Genomic DNA, 21,337 nt, shown 5'->3' with positions numbered 1-21,337 from the left:
ACTGGAATTAGAGTAACACTGTGAAATAACAGATCCCAGATACCAATCATCAAACGCTGCTAACCATTACAAAAACAGAGAACAAGACAGTACATATCTTCTGATGGAAGAACTCAACACTCCCATGAAGTAGTCTTGCCAAAAATGTTGGATCTGAAGGCTTGAAGTTGACTAAGTCTCTATATCCATCTTCTAAAATAAAAGAACCACAAAGTTCAGAACAACACATTCATCTACATTACAAGGATGTAATCGGCAATATCTGGGTGTGGTAAATTCAGCAAGACAAACCAGCAACGTCTCAACTTCGAGGGGAAAAAAGGATGGAGGAGAAAATCTACAGATTAGGAAAACTAACCTGGGAACAAAGTGAGATCCATCTTTACAAAAAATTTGCCAGGTGTAGTGATGCATGTGCCTCTGGTCCTAGCTACTTGAGAGGTGTGAGTATCACTTGAGCCAGGAGTTCTAGGCTACACTGAGCTGTGATCATGCCACTGCACTCCACCCACTCCAGCCTGGGTGACAGAGTGAGAGTGAGACCCTGTCTCTTAAAAACAAAAAACCCTCGCACCACTGCACTCCACCCAGGGCAACAGAGCACGACTCTGCCTCAAAAAACAAAAACAAAAGAACACCAAATAAACAAACAAACCCCACACTTTTAAAGGATAAGGATACATACTGGAATATTAACAAATGAAATAATGATACTTAAGATTTGCTTCAAAATAAAATGGAAAATGAGTGGGTGGAAGTATGAGTGGGACAGGGTTAGCCCTTCGATGATGGTTGTTGAGACTGGGTACATGGCTTCATTATACTACTTTGTATTTCTATTTTTGTTTTATAAAAATTAAAGCACACAAACAAATCTTGAATCCACCTATTTGTTTCTGTCGTCACTCTCACAGTCTTGGCCACCACTATCTCCCATCTGGCTTATTTCAGTAGCTTCCTTTATGGGTATGTCTTGCTTGTTCCTTGCTTTTTCCTTTCTCTTTTTCTGCGTCACCTTCCTGCAATCCATTCTCCATCCTGGCTGCTAAGACTCAAGTAAAACCATGCCAGTTCTACTTAAAACCTTTCACGGCCTTCAGAATAAAGCACCTTCCCAACCTCATAAGAGCCTTCCTCTCCCTTCTCCCTTCTCACATTCCCAATGCTCTCAGCAAATAGTGCTATTTGCAGTTTCCCAAATGCGCCTTTGCATGTAGTGTTACTTCTGCCTGGCTAGTTTCCATGAATTATTTAATTATCAGCAAATTCAGGCATGACATCTTCTACGAAATCTTCTCCTACTCTTCCCTGCCCTAAAGGTTCCAATTCTATTAATGTCCACCGTTTCATCCCTTTGTGTGCCTGCCTCCATGTGTCCATGGGTCTGTGACTATTCCAAGAATAAGGGACCAGGGTTTGACTCATTTCTGTATTCCTGGAATCTATCACAGAACATAGCAAAAATGGGCACTTGATATATGTCTGACGGATTAAAAAAAAAAGCCTAGACTTCCAAGAAATCCATAATTCTACAGAAAGAGCCAAATAAAATAAGGGGTAGCCTGGAATTATATACTTTGGAGTCAGACAAACTTGGTATCAAATAGCAACTATACAACATGCATTAATTTTGTAAACTTGGGCAAGGCATTTCAATTCTCCTAAGTCTGTTAATGGGAACAGTGATTCTTCAGGGTTATTGATTAAATAAGTATACAGTTCAAAGTAACTAAAATTATCTTTAACAACACAACTCTGTTCACGTGACAGTGAGATAATTTAACAAACTCCAAGAACACAGGGTATATGCCATCACCCGCTGGCAGCTTGTCTGACCTCAAAGGCCATGGACACCTCCCTGTCAATAGGAACCTATCACTGCTTGATAAACTGAGGAAAGGGGATACTGCTTCCTTGATACTTTCTAAGTTCCTGCTCCTTTTCTGTGTATATTCACTCATCTTTCTCTTTGGTGAATTCTGAAATATTATTCAATCCTGGGCTTTGGAACTCAGGTTTTTGTTAGTTTAAACTTTAAATATGTTGAGTAAAGGGAACGGGTATCAGAGATTGGAATACACACTCCAGCACAAGGGACAGTAAAACTTCATGCTGCTCTTGGACCTCCTGGAACTGCAACTCAGGCCCCATTCTCTCAAGCTCAGGACTTTTTTTCTTTTATAGAAAGATAGAATAAGCTGGGCATGGTGGCATATTCCTACAGTCCCAGCCACTCACGAGGCTGAGGCAGAAAGGTCACTTGAGCCTAGGAGTTCTGGGCTATAGTACGCTATGCCAATCCGGTGTTCCACACTAAGTTCAGCTTCAATATGGTGATCTCCCAGGAGCAGGGGACCAACAGGTTGCCTAAGGCGGGATGAACTGCCTAGGTCAGAAATGGAGCAGGTCAAAACTCCCATACTGATCAAAAGTGGGATTGTGCCTGTCAGTAGCCACTGGATTCCAGCCTGGGCAACACAGTGAGACCCCATCTCTTTAAAATTAATAGGAAGATAGAATAAAAGAGAGGTTCAGCAAACAAATTCTAGGGTTAAATCGAGATTCAAATTTTGAGGCCGGGCGCGGTGGCTCACGCCTGTAATCCCAGCACTTTGGGAGGCAGAGGCAGGCGGATCACGAGGTCAGGAGATCGAGACCATGGTGAAACCCCGTCTCTACTAAAAATACAAAAAATTAGCTGGGCACAGTGGCGGGCGCCTGTAGTCCCAGATACTCGGGAGGCTGAGGCAGGAGAATGGCGTGAACCCGGAAGGCAGAGCTTGCAGTGAGCCGAGATCCTGCCACTGCACTCCAGCCTAGGCAACAGAGCGAGACTCTGTCTCAAAAAAAAAAAAAAAAAAAAAAAAAAGGAGAGAGATTCAAATTTTGGATCCTGTAAATTTACTAGCTATGTGACTTTAGGTAAATTGCATAACTTGTCTCAATTTCCTCATCTATAAAATAGGTTGTTAGTATTACCTACCCTATGGAGTCTCTGTGAGAACTGAAAGAGATAATCTTATGAAAAATGTTCAACATAATGCCTGGCAAACGGTAAATTTTCAATAAACTTAGTTAATATTACTTAGAATAATGTTTTTCATAAAATAATACCTGGGTGGGCACAGTGGCTAACACCTACAATCCCAGCACTTTGGCAGTCTAAGTTAGGATGATCGCTTGAGGCCAGGAGTTCAAGACCAACCTGGGCAACATAGCGTAACCCTGTCTCTACAAAAATAAACAAATAAATAAATAAATAAGCAAGCAAGCAAGCAAGCCAGCCAGGCATGGTGGCAGACAACTGTAGTCCCAGTTACTTGGGAGGCTGAGGCATGAGGATCACTTGAGCCCAGGAGGTTGAGGCTACAGTGAGCTGTGATCACGCCATCGTACTCCAGCCTAGGAGACAGAGCAAGACACAGTCTCAAAAAAATAAATAAATAAAATAATTTCATGCTTAGGAGGAAAAATGACAACCAGAAAACAAAATTTAAAAAAGAAAAAAAGCACTTTTTAAATTTTATTTTTATTTTACATTTCAGGGTACATGTGCAGGTTTGTTACACAAGTAAATGTGTGCCATGGTGATTTGCTGCATGTATCAACCCATCACCCAGGTATTAAGCCCAGCATACCTTAGCTATTTTTCCTGATGCTCTCCCTCTCCCACCCCCAACAGGCCCCAGTGTGTGTTGTTCCCCTCCCTGTGTCTGTGTGTTCACGTTGTTTAGCTCCTACTTATAAATGAGAACATGCAGTGTTTGGTTTTCTGTTCCTACGTTAGTTTGCTGAGGATAATGGTTTCCAGCTCCATCCAAAGGAGCTGCAAAGGATATAATCCTATTCTTTTTTATGGCTGCATAGTATTCCATGGTGTATATATACCACATTTTCTTTATCCAGTCTATCATTCATGGGCATTTGGGTTGATTCCATGTCTGTTATTGTGAATAGTGCTGCAATGAACATATGTGCACATGTAACTTTATAATAGAATCATTTATATTCCTTTGGGTATATACCCAGTAATGGAATTGCTGGATCAAATGGTATTTCTGGTTCTAGGTCTTTGAGGAATCACACACTGTCTTCCACAAAGGTTGAACTAATTAACATTCCCACCAACAGTATACAAGCATTCCTATTTCTCTGCAGCCTCACCAGCATTATGTTGTTTCTTGACTTTTTAATAATCACCATTCTGACTGGCGTGAGATGGTATCTCATTATGGATTTGATTTGCATTTCTCTAATGATCAGTGATGTTGAGCTTTTTCTCCTATGTTTGTTGGCTACATAAATGTCTTATTTTGAGAAGCATCTGTTAATGTCCTTTGCCCACTTTTTAAATGTGTTTTTTTCCTTGTAAATTTGATTAGGTTCCTTGTAGATTCTGGATATTACATCTTTGTCAGATGGATTGCGAAAATTTTCTCCCATTCTATAGGTTGTCTGTTCACTCTGATGATAGTTTCTTTTGCTGTGCAGAAGCTGTTTAGTTTAATTAGATCCCATTTGTCAATTTTTGCTTTTGTTGCAATTGCCTTTGGTGTCTTCATCACGGAATCTCTGTCTGTGCCTATGTACTGAATGGTCCTGCCTAGGTTTTCTTCTAGGGTTTTTATGGTTTTGGATTTTACATTTAAGTCTTTAGTCCATCTTGAGTTGATTTTTGTATATGATGTAAAGAAGGGGTCCAGTTTCAATTTTCTGCATGTGACTGGTCAGTTCTCCCAACACCATTTATTAAATAGGGAATCCTTTCCCCACTGCTTGATTTTGTCAGGTTTATTGAAGATCAGATGGTTGTAGATGTGCAGTCTTATTTCTGAGTTCTCTATCCTGTTCCATTGGTCTATGTGTCTGTTTTTGTACCAGTACCATGCTGTTTTGCTTACTGTGGCCTTGTAGTCTCGTTTGAAGTCAGGTAGCCTGATGACTCCAACTTTGTTCTTTTTGCTTAGGATTGTCTTGGGTATATGGGCTCTTTCTTGGTTCCATATGAATTTTAAAATAGTTTTTCCTAATTCTTTGAAGAATGTCAATGGTAGTTTAACAGGAATAGCATTGAATCTATAAATAACTTTAGGCAGTATGGCCATTTTGACAATATTGATTCTTCCTATCCATGACCAAGGAATGTTTTTCCATTTGTTTGTGTCCTCTCTGATTTCCTTGAGCAGTGGTTTGTAGTTCTCCTTGAAGAGGTCCTTCACTTCCCTTGTTAGCTGTATTCCTAGGTATTTTATTCTCTTCATAGTAATTTTGAGTGGGAACTCATTCATGACTTGGCTCTCTGGTTATCTGTTGTTGGTGTATAGGAATGCTTGTGATTTTTGCACATTGATTTTGCATCCTGAGACTGCTGAAGTTGCTTATCAGCTTAAGAAGCTTTTGGGCAGAAATGATGGGGTTTTTATAGGATCATGTAATCTGCAAACAGACAATTTGACTTCCTCTCTTCCTATTTGAATACCTTTATTTCTTTCTCTTGACTGATTTCCCAGCCAGACCTTCCAATGCCATGTTGAAAAGGAGAGGTGAGAGAAGGCATCCCTGTCTTTTGTCAGTTTTTAAGGGAAATGTTTCCAGCTTTTGCCCATTCAGTATATGATATTGGCTGTGGGTTTGTCATATATGGCTCTTATCATTTTGAGATATATTCCTTCAATACCTAGTTTATTGAGAGTTTTTAACACGAAGCGATGTTGAATTTTATAGAAGGCCTTTTCTGCATCTTTTGAGATAATCTGTGGTTTTTGTCTTTAGTTTTGTTTATGTGATGAATTACATTTATTGATTTGTGTAGGTTGAGCCAGGCTTGCATCCTGGGGATGAAGCCAAAGTGCTTGTGATGGGTAAGCTTTTTGATGTACTTCTAGATTCAGTTTGCCAGTATTTTATTGAGGATTTTTGCATTGATGTTCATCAGGGATATTGGCCTGAAGTTTTCTTTTTTTGTTGTATCTCTGCCAGGTTTTGGTATCAGGATGATGCTGGCCTCATAAAATGAGTTAGGGAGGAGTTCCTCCTTTTCAATTGTTTGGAATAGTTTCAGAAGAAATGGTACCAGCTCCTCTTTGTACCTATGGTAGAATTCAGCTGTAAATCCGTCTGGTCCTGGGCTTTTTTTTGGTTGGAAGGCTATTTATTATTGCCTGAATTTCAGAACTCATTATTGGTCTATTCAGGGATTCAACTTCTTCCTGGCTTATTCTTGGGAGGGTGTATGTGTCCAGGAATTTATCCATTTCTAGATTTTCTAGTTTACTTGCATAGAGGTGTTTATAATTGTATATTTCAAGAGTTCAATACACCAAGCTGAGGGGACAGGTGCTTTTGACCCCAAATAACTTTCCTTTCTGAATCTCAGGTTGGAGTGCTATTTGAGGATATTACCTGGAAGTATCTTTTTCCTGACCCATTCAGTAGTTTAGCCTTCTTCAAAACTTACTGTGGGGAAGGAGGAGGCAGGTATAGTGGGCTTTGGAGTTAAACATGTTCAGTGTCCCACAGTAAGATTCTCTCTCTGTGAGCCTCCACTTCCCTTACAAAAAAAAAAAAAAAAAAAAATTGGGATCAGGCCATTTTGGCTGAGAATGTATGTAAAATACTTATCATTATTACTAAAGTACTTATCATAGGCCCAGCAAACCTAGCAGTAGTTATTATTTTCCTTTCTTCCAGAACCGTGAGTCAGGTTCTCCACAAGAATCTCTGTTTTCAAGCCCATTAGTGAGACAGACTGCTTGCTCAGACATCCGTAGGGAAGAGATCCCCCAGAGTAGCCATCAAAGACTACTCTCCATTCTTTGCTCCAAAATTAGAGACAATTTAAGGCTGGGCACAGTGGTTCACACCTCTGATCCTAACACTTTGGGAGGCTAAGGCAAGAGGACTGCTTGACGCCAGAAGTTTGAGACCAGCCTGGGCAATATAGTGAGACACTCATTTCTACAAAATTAAAAATTAAAAGAAAAAAAATCAGCTGGGCATGGTGGCACATGCCTGTAGTCCTAGCTACTTGGGGGGCTGAGGTGGGAGGATCACTTGAGCCTAGGAGGTCGAGGCTCCAGTGAGCCGTGATTACACCACTGTGCTCCAGCCTGCACAACAGAGTGAGACCCTGTCTTAAAAAGAGAGAGAGAGAGAGAGAGAGAGAGAGAGAGAGAGAATTCAGCATTCAGAGCAGGTCAACATTGAGTAATTCCCATTCTGTGCTAAGCTGGGGATGGGCAGGTCAAGATGAATGAGTCAAGATCTTATCCTTGACGAGCTCAAGCCAGTGTAGGGGATAACGATATCTATCTTAGAAGAGGGGCAAAATACAAGGTGTGCTCAGAGAAGAGGTGCTTGTCTTAGCTGGGGTGCCAGTAGCTCACCACTATTTTCTTGGAACCTAATATGTATCTGATGAATATCTGGAAGGGTTTCCCAGAGGAAGTGATAGCTGAGCTGTGCAGCTATACTGTTTAGCTCCTTGTGTCCCAGAACCTTGTGCTTTTTGGTAAGGTTTCCAGATAAAACTAAACAAGGAATTTAAAGCAGATGTCAAGTAACAAAGGATAGCTTTCCACTGCTGACTTGAACCACTCTTCTCTTCTGCCCCTCACTCATAGTCCACCGAGATTCCCAGGAGCAACCTTCATTTGGAACAAAAGACAAGACTTATGCAGACCCTCCATAGAACTGACCCTGGGCTCAGATGTGTAAGGACAAATCAGTGTGGAAAGCAGAGAAAAAAAAAACAGTTCCAGGACCGAGAGGAGACCAATGACTTCTAGAAAATGCTTTCCTGGGACTTCTTCAAGCATCCCTTCTTGATAAGCCTGCTTGGACAGATACCCCAGCATCTCTTCAGGACTTAAATGGCACTGCAGCTAAAGGGAAGATACCAGGAACATAAGCAGGGGGAGCTCACATCTGAGCACTATGCAAAGGAACCTCATAGATACTCCCCTCTTCTCAGTTACTTAACTGGGTTAGCAGATGGGCCAGTTGCAAATCACACCAATCTAAGAATTTGCCTGCCAAGGAATTATACCCTTAAAAATGATCCAATTTCAGTTACAACTCTTGTACTGTGGGTAAGGTAAACCCCCATATATCCTATCAATGTCAATGCAAAGTAGTAGTTTGGGGTTTTCTCTCCTTTCTTTCTTTTCTTTCTTTCCTTTCTTTTTCTTTCTTTCTTTCTTTCGCATCTTCCATCACACAACCATTATACAAATTGTTATAACATTTTGAGAGGTTATTTTTGGCATTATTTATTAAAGCCAAGCCCATGCTTTAAAATGCCCATGCCATTTAATATAGCAGTTCTAATTCTAGCAATGTACCTTACAGAAGTACTTGTGCAGGAGTGAGAAGATATTCATGGCAGTACTGTATACAGTAGCTAAATAAATTTTAAAATTCAAAACCAGGAGTGGTGGCTTATACCTGTAATCCCAGCCTTTGGGAGGCTGAAGAGGAAGGATCGCTTGAGGCCAGGAGTTTGAGACCAGCCTGGCCAACATGGTGAGACCCTATCTCTACAAAAAATTTAAAATTTAGCTGGATGTGGTGGCATATACCTGTAGTCCCATCTATTTGGGAGCTGACACAGAAGGACCAATTGAGCCCAGAAGTTTGATGCTGCAGTGAGCTAAGAAGGTGCTACTGCACTCCAGCCTGGGCAAGAGAGCAAGACCCTGTCTCTAAAATAAAATTAAAATTAAAATTAAGGCCTGGTGTGGTGGCTCACACCTATAATACCACCACTTTTGAAGGCCAAGGTGGGCAGATTGCTTGAGCCCAGGAGTTTGAGACAAGCCTGGACAACATGACAAGACCGTCTCTAAAAAAATAAATAAAAATAAAAAACACAAAAATTAGCCAGACATGGTGCCACACACCTGTAGTCCAAGCTACTAGGGAGGCTGAGGTGGGAGGATCGCTTGAGCCTGGGAGATTGAGGCTGCACTGAGCTGTGAGCAAGCCACTTGCACTCCAGCCTGGGTGACAGGGCAAGACTATCTCAAACAAAACAAAAAATAAATAAGTAAATAAAAATTAAAAGAAAAGCTCAAACTTTGCAATTAATAGGGGGATGACTAATAAATCTGTATAATACAAACAATATTACTGGCATAAAGAAGTCTATAATATCTTGTTAACGAAAAGAATCAGTTTGATCTCATTTACAAAAACATATATTTAAAAGTACATAAAAGTTGACAGATAGACTTCTGCCACTCTAGCCAAGATGGAGTAATGGGGACCAGATTTGGCCACCTGGCTGGGGCAACTACAGAGCTGGATAAACCATATAAAACAATGATTTTCAGGTACTGGACCTCAGGCGGCCAAAGACAGTGACTCCAGAGAGAGAGGAAACAAACAAGGGAAGTCCTACAAATACCCACCGAAGCCCTGAGTTTCCAGCCTAGAGCACAGGAAGAGAGAACCCAGGTAGAGCTCAACAGTCCCAGGAGTTGAGGATTAGAAGCTGGGAGTCCAGGAGGCCAGGGCAGCTGGAGTTCACAAAGAAGAGGGCTAGTAGGGAGAGGGCTATGCAGAGAGAGCACAGCTGAGATCTGCAGAGGGGTCCTCCAAGTCTTCAGCTGAGGACTGATCAGTACACATACACGAGAAAAATCACCCAAAGCCAGGGAAAAAATCATCCCAAAGGAGCAGAGGGAACAATTCTGGGGCTCCATAGGGCCAAGAATAGTTTTTGTCTCCCCCAGCCAGAATGAAAAACTTTCAAAGTTAGAGAATTTATTTCCTGAAAGTCCTAATTAGCATTTATATATCCCCCAACAACTGGCCCTTGGGTATTCTAAATGCACTGATTCACTTATCAGATTAGCTGTTTGTCCTATTCAATCTATAAATGATAGAATCTAAGACAGGTGGTGATGGCAGGTTTGTGGCATGAGAGATGGATAAGTCAGCAGGAGCCAGAGAGGCAGGTCCAACGAGTTGAGAGAATAGATCCTAAAAATATACTCTGCCTTAGGCTCATCTTGATATAGACAAAAGTCCACCACTATATGCAAAAATTCCCTTTGTAAATCAGCTTGGCACAAAAATGACTGTAAAGATAATATCATCATAACCCCTCGTCAATGAACTGGCTACCACACTGAAATTTTCTCTTTTTTTCTTGGTGCTTTTCAAGTCTCTGCAACTCTGCCCAAACAGACCTTCCCATTTACCATGTCCTTCTTCTTTGCAAGAGACACTCAAATGCATTAAAGACAATCCTTGCAAGCCTATTCCTGGAAAAATGGCTCTTCACAATCTTATTTGCCCTTGTGGTCCCAGTAATATAACTGGATTCAAAGCCTGGTATTGCTCTTTTAATGGTGTTTACTCAGTCCTGGTGAGGTTCACTTTTCACACAAATAAGATACTTGGATTCCACTGAATGTTTCTATTCAGATCAAGTTAATACAAAGTTGGAGAGCTTAGATCCCTTATCATGTAACTTTGAGAATTCTCAGATGAATGCAGCATAAAAAGAAATTGCTGAACTTCCAGGCTAACACATTAAAAACTGCATAGAATGTAATTCCATCATTATAATGCCTTAATTAAAAAGAAAAATTAAGCAAAATGGGTAGGATGCTTTTTACAGTAAGTGCTTCACAACTAGTCATAATGATTTGAAAATCAACACTCAGCAAAATGATAATAGGCCTCTGAGAGGAAACTAGAGTAGGCACATAGAGTTGGGGTTCCAGCGTGGGCACGAGGTATAAAACTGAGAAGTAAAATCCTGGTCTCTGAAAGGCCCATATAGCACCTTTAAAATCCTGCATGTGTATATGGTGAATTCTACAGAGGTCAAACACTGGAAACTAGCAAAGGTTATTAAAATCAGTAGCAACACAGTATTTATTTCAACTATTTTGTAATTCTAATTATCCCAACCTTCCAACTTTCTCCATTCCCCCACAAAGCACCTAACAAATCCTTGTGAAATATAAGGGTTTTGCTTTTTTTTTTTTTTTTTTTTTTTTTCAGAATGATACAAAACTTGGTAAGCAGACACCGAGTCACAAGGCTTTTGTCAAAGAGCTGAACAACAGAAGACTGATTATAGGTTAAAATTTACATGTTCCTGGAATTCAGACAATTAAAATGAGCAGTAGCTAGAATGTTTGGAGCCAGAAAAACTTTGCCACTTAGTACTTGTACAATCTTAGGTTTTATTTATTTATTTATTTTGAGACAGAGTCTCACACTGTAGCCCAGGCTGGAGTGCAGTGGCACAATCTTGGATCACGGCAACCTCCACCTCCTGGGTTCAAGCGATTCTCATGCCTCAGCCTCCCAAGTAGCTGAGACTAAAGGCGCACACCACCATGCCCAGCTAATTTTTTGTATTTTTAGTAGAGATGGGGTTTCACCATGTTGGTCAGGCTGGTCTTGAACTCCTGACCTCAGGTGATCTGCCTGCCTCGGCCTCACAAAGTGCTGGGATTACAGGTGTGAGTCACCACGCCCAGCTCATTTCTGTTTTAAAACCAAGTTTTATTTGGCCATAAAACTTGTTGGCAGCTCACGAAACAGAAATTTCCTGAGATATAAAAGAACTAATTGGACAGGCGCAGTGGCTCACACCTCTAGTCCCTGCACTTTGGGAGGCCGAGGTGAGCAGATCACTTGAGGCCAGGAGTTCAAGACCAGCCTGGCCAACCAACATGGTGAAACCCCATATCTACTGAAAATACAAAAATTAGTCAGGCATGGTGGCACATGCCTGTAATCCCAAGCTACTCCGTTGGCTGAAGCAGGAGAATCGCTTGAACCTGGGAGGCGGAGATTGCAGTGAGCCAAGATTGCGCCAATGCACTCCAGCCTGGGCAACAAAGCAGGACTCCATCTCAAAAAAAAACGAAAAAGAACTAGAACTAATCACAATCCCAAAACCACATAAACAAAAACATATATATTATATTATATTATACTGAGGGGGTGTCTTTCTAAGCATAACATGAAATCCAGATATCATTAAAGAAATGATGATCAGATCTGCAACTATATAAAGGTCTAACTTCTAAAAGGCAAAGATCCCAAAATATATATATATACTTATACACACACATATATTAGTATTTACAAAACATAAAGAGTTCCTAAAAGTCAGTAGGAAAAAGACAAGAAAACCACCCAATGGACAAAGAATATGACCAGGCAAAGATGCCCTAATATGATTAGAACGAGTAACAGTGAAAAGGTCACTAATAAAAACTCAAAGTAAAGCAACCATTATAAACCATGTCTCATCAGATTGGCAAAAAATTAAAAATAGTGATATATTTCAGTGGTGAAGTTTTGAAGAAATGGGTATGCTCATACAATGCTGGTGGTTGATGTACAACTTGAAAACAGCTTACAGGATCTACCAACATTTAAACTACACGCACCCTGTGACCCAAGAATACCACTTCTCTCCATCTTAGAGAAATACACATGTTCACAAAAATATACGTATAAGGCACATTTATTACAATTTTAAAAAGTCAGAAGAAACCTAAATACTGATCAGTAGAGGAAGAGCCAAGATGGAGAGATGGGTAAGGAGATTAGAAACCAGACTTTTAGACTTTACCCAGTCAGTCTGCAAGTCACTCATTCTAGATTTCAGCCAGGCTGCCAATCATTCAGCTAGTTCCTCCCTCCCATTGTTTATTAGCACCACTAACATCAAAGGAAATCACTCCAGCTTTGAGAACTAATTTTGAAGATTCCAGGGTGGCCCTTATCCTACATAAGGTATCTCTTCAGTGGCTGCAATTGGTATATTCTGCCTGGTTTTTGTTTTGTGGTAAATATTTTCATTCTATTTTTGTCTTTTATATAGTCAATTTCAGCAGCTGTAAGCCAGTCAACTGAATGGAAACACAATTAGCTAGCGCAGGGCACCCAGGTGTTGTTATTTTGCCACTACAAATAATGCTACAGGAAAGTTTCTGTACTTGTATCTTTTCTAATGTCTGATGAGCTATTTTCAAAAGAAAAAGTCTTAGGGCTGGGTTATGAAGTTGGAAACTATAGAAAGCTTTATGACTGGCTCCCTACAGCTTTGTCAGTTCCCCTAGTGATTGGACCCATCCAAACCGCTGTGGGTGTCCTGCAGTCCACCAGCAGAGGGCAGCATCCCCCAGACCAACAGGGCCTCAGGATGCAGACACTAAGCCTGGAGAGTGAAGAAAAGTGATCAGAAGACAAAGGCAAAATCCACAGAACATGCTAACCAGCGCTTCCAAAATTTGGGAGGTATGGCAGACCCTCGTACCTGCAAGATAAGTGGGATTATCCACAACTAGCAACACCTAACACTCAGTGTCCTTGATTCCTTAACTGGCACCAAGATAAAAAAAGTCATCTCCTCTTAAACAGGTATATATACTGCTATACTGGCCATGCCAAACCTTTATCAACTAGAATCTTGCCAAGCAACAAAGATTACTGAAGCCCTACCCCTGGGGAGACTAAACAGGGGACGCAATATGCTGCTGGCCTCATTTTGGCAGTTTCTGTTGAAAGAATGGAAAGGGCAAACCTACATATCCATCACAAATGTCTGGTTTCTCATTCCCTTTTCTTGGCTTCATTTTAAACCGAGCTGGGGGCAAGGGAAGGATACTGTAAGTAGCAATGAGTTGAAAGGTAACCATGGCCGGGTACGGTGGCTCACACCTGTTATCCCAGCACTTTGGGAGGCTGAGGCAGGCAGATCACTTGAGGACAAAAGTTCGAGACCACCCTGGACAACATAACGAAACCCCATCTCTACTAAAAATGCAAAAAATTAGATGGGCGTGGTGGCATGTGCCTGTAATGCCAGCTACTCAGGAGGCTGCGGCAGGAGAATCGCTTGAACCTGGGAGGCAGAGGTTGCATTGAGCCGAGATTGCACCACTGCACTCCAGCCCGGGCAACAGAGTGAGACTCTATCTCAAAAAAATAAAAAAATAGAAAAAAGGAAAAAGAAAGGTAACCACAAGCCCAGAGCAGTTAGGTTACAGGTCAAAGAAAACAAATCACTATGGTTGAAATGTCTCCAACAGTGTTCACTTTAGATCATTAACCAAGTGGGTCATCCTTGGTTTGGGCCACTCAATATTTCAGCTCTTGAAGGTCTAGGGAAATACCACATCCTTACCTATCAAGAGGCCAGACACAAGAACTATTATTTGCCATTTGTTCACTGCCACTGATATGCTAACTTCTCCCTGGAACATTTATATGATCTGTATCACAGCCCACACTACAGTAATAATAAATAATACAGCACTGGTGACAGTAGGAAAGCAGGCTCTCTTATACCCTGATTGCAGAGTTGAGGTGGTAGGAGAGTAGGGGTGGGGGCAGTATTTACCACCATTTGGGGGAGGACGAATTTAGCAGCACCAAGATTCAAATGGATAAACTCTTTCACCTAGAAATTCCACTTCTAGGGTTTTATGCTACAAAAGTAATGCCATAAGTAAGCAAAGTATTATACAAGGATATTCACTGCAGCCCTATTCATAATAGAGAACAAATAAAAACAATCCAATTCCCACTAACAAAAGATGAATGAAACATATCCTGGTGTATCTATTAATGCAACCATTCATTAAAACAATGAGACAGATCCATGAATCACATCATGGAACAATCTCTAACACAAATCAAGTGAAATAAAACAAGCTACACAATTAAGTATGTAATTTTAATTTTTTTAAAATTTTTTTTTGAGACAGGGTCTCCCTCTGTCGCCCAGGCTGGAGTGCAGTGGCGCAATCTTGGCTCAATGCAACCTCCGCCTCCTGGGCTGAAGTGATCCTCCTGCTTTGGCCTACCAAGTAGTTGGGACTACAGGTGCCTGCCACCACACCTGACTAATTTTTGTATTTCTGTAGAGACAGTGTTTCACCACGTTGCCCAGGCTGGTCTCAAACTCCTGAGCTCAAGCAATCTGCCTGCCTTGGCCTCCCAAAGTGCTGGGGTTACAGGCATGAGCCACCATACCTGGACTATATATAATTTTTACTTTTTTAAAAAAACGGCATGTTTGGAAAGTCTAGAACCAGAGTATACATCAGACTGCCCAGGTTTCAATTTTGGCCCTGCTGCTTACTAGAAGTGTGACTTTACACTTCATCCTCAGTTTCCTTACCTGTAAAATGGGGAGGGGGGCACATATTGCCTTCAAAGGATTATGATGAAAATTCAATTCATTTGTTTTATTGGCTGGCTGAGGTGGCTCACGCCTGTAATCCCAGCACTTTGGGAGGCCAAGGCAGGTGGATCACCTGAGGCCAGGAGTTCGAGACCGGCCTGACCAATATGGTGAAACCCCCGTGGTGCATGCCTGTAATCCCAGCTACTTGGGAGGCTGAGGCAGAAGAATCGCTTGAACTTGGGAGGCAGACGTTGCAGTGAGCCGAGATTGCGCCATTGCGCTCCAGCCTGGGCAACAAGAGCGAAACTTCATCTCCAAAAAAAAAGAAAATTCAATTAATTTGTTTTATTGTTTTATATACATATATAAAAATAACTGAATATATATAAATAAGGTAGTACAATATAAATGAATATATATAAATAAGGTACCTGCCATATAGCAAATACTCAGAAGACGATAATGATTATTATTAACATCACTACCTCTGAGAAGTTGAATTAAGGAGGTAACTTTGATTTACCAAGTTTTATACTTCCGTAAATAAATAATTTTTCAGAATAGGCATGAAGTACTTTTATAATTAAAAGATATACCCTTATACCCAAGAGAAATGAAAACATATGTCCAAAGACTTGCATGTGAATGTTCATAGTAGTGTTATTCACAAATGCTCATCAACTGGTGAATGGACAGATAAAATGCATGGCATATCCATACACTGGAATATATTCGGCACAAAAAGGAACTGACTACTCAAGTGCTATGGCACAGACAAACTTCAAAACCACCAGGCTACGTGAAAGCAGCAAGACACAGATAATACATATGGTATAATTCAATTTATATGACATGTCCAGAAAAGACAAATCTATAGAGACAGTAGGATTAAGGATTGCTGGGTTTAACAGTAAAAGGGCAGAAAGGTTCTTATTAAGATGATGAAAATGTTCTAAAACTGATTTGTGGTAATGGTTGCAAAACTTGGTAAACATACCAAACGTCACTGAACTGTACAGAGTAAATTATGATATGTGAAACATGTCTCATTTTTTTTTTTTTAAAAAAAGGTTTAAAGAGATACATCCTTACAAAACCATGCCTATTTTACATTTATATAATGCTCTGCCCTTGGGAGGGGCTTTAACTTGCATTTCCCTGTTTGATCCTCATAACTATCATGTGAAGCAGACAGAGTAGGGACCAAGCTCTTTGGAGAAAAAAGAAAAATGATGTTCAGATTAGGCCACAGCTACTGCTAGCAAATAAAGCACCCAGAGCCCAGATTGAAACAAAACTAACTCAATAGATACAGTGGTAAAAATGTACCAAGACTTCAAGATTCCAGGAGTAATAACCAAACAGTGATCACAAGTATACTGATGACCAGGGGCTTTGCCTGCAAAGTATACTCCTTTTTAAAATACTTTAACTTTTTGAATAAATGTACGCTTAAGAAATCTGACATAAAACATGCTTTTTGTTCCTTACACAGTCTGGCTAAAAGTCACATCATTATACATATGCATAAATTCCCTGATACAAGAAGAAACTTCCTTTTCAGTAGCTCAAAAAATGCTTAGCATACATTGAGGATTCAAGAAATGCTTATTAGGCTGGGAGTGGTGGCTCACACCTATAATCCCAGCACTTTGGGAGGCCGAGATGGATCGCTTAAGTCCTCGAGTTTGAGACTAGCCTAGGAAACACAGTGAGACCCAATATCTTTAAAAAAAAAAAAAAAAAAAAAAAAAAAAAAAAAGAATGAGTGGGGTGTGGTAGTGGTGCAAGCCTGCAGTCCCAGTAACTTATGAGGATAAGGTGGGAGTATCACTTCAGCCAAGGAGGTTGAAGTTGCAGTGAGCTGTGACCATACCACTGCACTGGAGCCTGGGCGACAGAGTAACACCTTGTCTCAAAAAAAAAAAAAAAAAAGGAAATGCTTCTTACTAATATGAAAAATAGCAAAGTTTTGAAAAGTTTAATTTGAACATACTGTAAATGAGTCTAGCATTTTATTTTGTACAGAAAAACTGGAGAGAAATGACAAGAGATAAAACCTAAACCATAAGCCACATAGAAATGTTTTTGAGGGGGCGGGGGAGGAAGGTGGTTAATTTTTGGCAATCATTTTGCTAAAAAGCCACAGGCATTCCCAGCACCAGGCAAGCAACCAAGAAAATAACAGCCGAGCGTGGTGGCTCATGCCTGTAATCTCAGCACTTTGGGAGGCCGAGGCGGGCTGATCTCTTGAGCCCAGAAGTTCGAAACCAGCCTGGGAAACATGGTGAAACCCCGTCTCTACTGAAAATACAAAAAAATTAGCCGGGCATGGTGGCATGCACCTGTGGTCCCAGCTACTTCGCAGGCTGAGGTGGGAGGATCGCTTGAGCCTGGGAGGCAGAGGTTGCATTAAGCTGAGATCACACCACCACACTCCAGCTTGGGTGACAGAGTGAGAAGAAAACAAAAGTCTGGCATGACCAACCAGTATTTTCCCACGCTCTTCTCCAGTTTACACTGACTAGGGTTTACAGAACTGCAACAAGAATTGGTTCTGTGTGTAATATCCCATGTCCTTCACACTAAACTGGGTTGACAATGTCGGTGATCTCCCTAAGTCCCATTTTCCAGATGGAAAAATAGGTTCAGACAGGCAAAACAGCAAAGTTTCTTTGGCATTTTCTGTTGCTCACTGCTAAAAAGATTATGGCTTTTGAGCTGTTAATTGAAACACTTTGTGTCAAATCCTGATGCCTAGTTGAGATAACTTTACCTAATCACATTCTCTGAGGAGAAATGTCTTAGAAATAGCTGTTAAATAAAATAAAAGTTAAGCAAACTACAAATACTGAACCACTATAACGTATTTGGGACTTTTGATACTTGATATTATATTTTTTCAGGATTTGGGCACCTACAGAGGATAAAGACTATCAGGAAAAGTCACAAGCCATAAAGAAACAGGTTTTGGGATTCGGGGTAGAGCAACAAAAACACTGGAAACCCTTAAAAAAAGAGTAGGAAACTGAGCTCAATTCTGGCTTCAATGGGGGTGGAGGAATGAACTTCTCATAGAGGTGTAGATCCTGCACAAGCAGGGCACAATGTCTAAATGGGTTCAATTTGAAAAAGGGATTTTGCAGAGAGAAATGGACCTTGGAAAATGGTCTATAAATCCATGGTTGTTGGGGTCCCTCAGAAGACTAACAATGTAATAAAACTACAGAATTGTAACAAGGAGGCTATGAACCCAGGGCCAGGCAAAACTACTAAAAATCCAGAAGTATATTTCCCTCCACAGTGTGCCAAATAAGAGGTCTATCCCTGTAGGGGTTGGCAGGATTGTCTCTGCCTCTCTCATCAGCCAGCCCTCTGCAGAGGTCATGGCAGGACAAGAAAGGGAAACTGTCAAAATGAAGTGACTTGAAGGAAGGTAGGGATATGATGGCAAGGTGTCAAGACTTGATCTTTGGACAGTTCTGAGTTTTCAAAGGGTTTGGAGGAAAGGAGGCCATTCAGGCAAGCAAAGAGCTAGAAAGGAAAGGAGATTCCTTTCAGAGGACTGAGAGGATAGCATATGTCTCATGAGTCCAATTATTATTATTATTTATTTATTTGAGACAAGGTCTCGTTTTGTCACCTAGGCTGAAGTGTAGTGACATGATCACAGTTCACTGCAGCCTTGACCTCCCGGGCTCAAGATCCTCCCACCTCAGATTCCCGAATAGCTGGGACTACAGGCACGAGACACCATGCCTGGCGAATTTTTTTTTTTTTTTTTTTTTTTTTTTTAAGAGATGGGGTCTCACTCTGTTTCCCAGGCTGGTCTTCTGGGCTCCTGTGATGCTCCTGCCTAGGCCTCCCAAAGTGCTGGGATTACAGGCATGGGCCACCACACCCAGCCTGAGTCCAATTACTTAGAATCATAATATCCTGTCTTAATTTCTCCTTCCTATCCCCTGAATATTTAGTGAGGGAAGCCTGTTTTAGCAGTTCTAGCCCTACCTCAGCTGTACTATACGGGGTCTTGAGGGAAAAACTACTTATCTCTGCTTAGACCAGAAAGTTAAAGAAGAATGGATGTCTAACCACCCACTAACATCTGTTTGACAGACAACATAAGCCTCCTCCCCTTTCTCCACACTTTTTCTTCTACCTTTATTAAGCCTTTACTTTGTGCCTGGCACCAGTGTTAACTGTTTTACATGTATCAGCTCACCACAGTCTCATAAGTCTGAATGTAAGTTTATTATTCCCATTTCAGAGATAAACTAAGGCTCAGAGGTTAAGTTGCCCAAAGTCAAACAGCTAGTAAAGAGCAGAGCTAGATTATGAACCCAGGAATGTCGGAGTACTAAGGCACAAGCTCTTAACTACTATGCCGTACTGGTGGCAACAATTAGTAATTACTGAGACTTCAAAGGTATGGTGACTCACAGGGGCAAGAGTTAATGTACTCTTCTCTTTGCCTTCCAGGCAAATGATGGTAAGTTCTATCGTTCTTGAGGGCTGTGGCAGTTTCCCAGTACATGGTGGCAGCAGTGGGATCACAGCCATGGGTAAGCTAGGCTAGCAAACCAAAGCATCCTGTCCTCAGACAGATGAGAATGTTACCTTCTGACCTTCTTCAGGTCAATTTTCTAATACTAAGCTGAATACTGAAAAGACACCTTTTCTATTTTATTCTCCCTCTGAATGGGTAATATCCAGCCACTCCAATTAGTTTCATATTAGATATCTTTTCTTTTTTTTTTTTTTTTTTTTTTTTTTTTGAGACGGAGTCTCGCTCTGTCACCCAGGCTAGAGTGCAGTGGCGCGATCTCGGCTCACTGCAAGCTCCGCCTCCCGGGTTCACGCCATTCTCCTGCCTCAGCCTCTCCGAGTAGCTGGGACTACAGGCGCCCGCCACCACGCCCGGCTAATTTTTTTGTATTTTTAGTAGAGACGGGGTTTCACCGTGGTCTTGATCTCCTGACCTCGTGATCCGCCCGCCTCGGCCTCCCAAAGTGCTGGGATTACAAGCGTGAGCCACCGCGCCCGGCCTTAGATATCTTTTCTTAAAATCCCTGCTGGCATCACGTCCCTGCTCAGCCTGAGAATGTGCAGAGACAGAATGCTGGGACAGGAGTTATCCTAGGACACATTGACTACTTTCATAGGACCATGAGGCTATTTCCCAAAAGCTGAAATCAAGAAAATAGGTCCCCTAAAACAATTAGTATTTCTAAAAAACATGAAACAGCTCTTTGAGATATCAAATATTATTCAGTCAAACTTTGTGATTTGAGCTTGCCATTGGTGGAGGCTCTGCAGCTTGCGCAGTGCTCTGGGTTTTGCTCCAGATCTGTCACATTGCATTAGTGCCCTTCCTCCTCACCGCCAACAAAAATAACAGCCTTGAACATGGCAGCACAATCCATTTGTCCTGCTCTAATTACTTTTTGACATTACTTTTTCTGTTGCTAACTTGTTTTTTTTTTTCTTTCTACCAACCTCAGGGCATCATTAGAGTCATCTGAAAACAAAATCTTTAGGTCCTGCCAATACATATTTGGATAACTTTCTAGCACAAAATGGTTCCAAGGAGCAGTATGATAGTAGTTATAAGAAGAAAAGCCACAAGACACTCATAACTATTTCCAGAATTCCCTAGATGTCACAGAGAGCATAGCCAAGGACAAAATGCCAGGGCTTGAAGTTATAGGACCTGGGCAAGTTGTAGCTCCACCACTCACTAGCTGTGAGGCCTTTGAGCAAGTCTCCGAATCTGTCTAGTTTTAGTTTCCTCTTTTGACAAATGGAGTCATCTCTCTACTCTGGTAACCTCACAAGAGCTGCTGTGAAGATTGGTTGAGATAATGCACGTGAAAATACTTTAGAAAGAGCAATAGCGTTATTATTGAGACAGTGTCTCGCTTTGCCACCCAGGCTGAAGTGCAGTAGCATGATCATAGCTGATGGCAGCCTCAACCTCCCAGGCTCAAGCGAGCCTCCTGCTCATCCTCCCAAGTAGCTGGGACCAAAGGTATGCGCCACCATGTCTGGTTAATTCTTTTTTGTAGAGGTGGGGTCTCCTTATGTTGCCCAGGCTCATTTTATTAAGAGGCATAAAATGATGACCAGTATTGCAAGACTCTCTAGGTTTTGTGTTCTTCATTAATTCTA

The 21,337-nt window shown here is 41.2% G+C and overlaps 1 protein-coding gene across 12 annotated transcripts in view; it reads right to left on the bottom strand.

Moving 5' to 3' along the window:
- Positions 1-21,337, bottom strand: part of NR6A1 (nuclear receptor subfamily 6 group A member 1) — a 258,389-nt gene that overhangs the window by 90,167 nt on the left and 146,885 nt on the right. The window contains exon 3 of one of the 12 annotated variants that reach the window (XM_055271121.2): positions 6,458-6,550. The exons of the other annotated variants lie outside the window; for them this stretch is intronic. Coding sequence (XP_055127096.1) covers positions 6,458-6,550 — 93 coding nt within the window. The remainder of the gene's footprint in view (positions 1-6,457; positions 6,551-21,337) is intronic. 12 annotated transcript variants of the gene reach the window in all.

This window comes from Symphalangus syndactylus, chromosome 3 (assembly GCF_028878055.3).
Source record: "Symphalangus syndactylus isolate Jambi chromosome 3, NHGRI_mSymSyn1-v2.1_pri, whole genome shotgun sequence".
Lineage (NCBI taxonomy): Eukaryota > Metazoa > Chordata > Mammalia > Primates > Hylobatidae > Symphalangus > Symphalangus syndactylus.
Note: the sequence above shows the minus strand (reverse complement) of the source record. Positions and strands in the feature narration are given on the sequence as shown.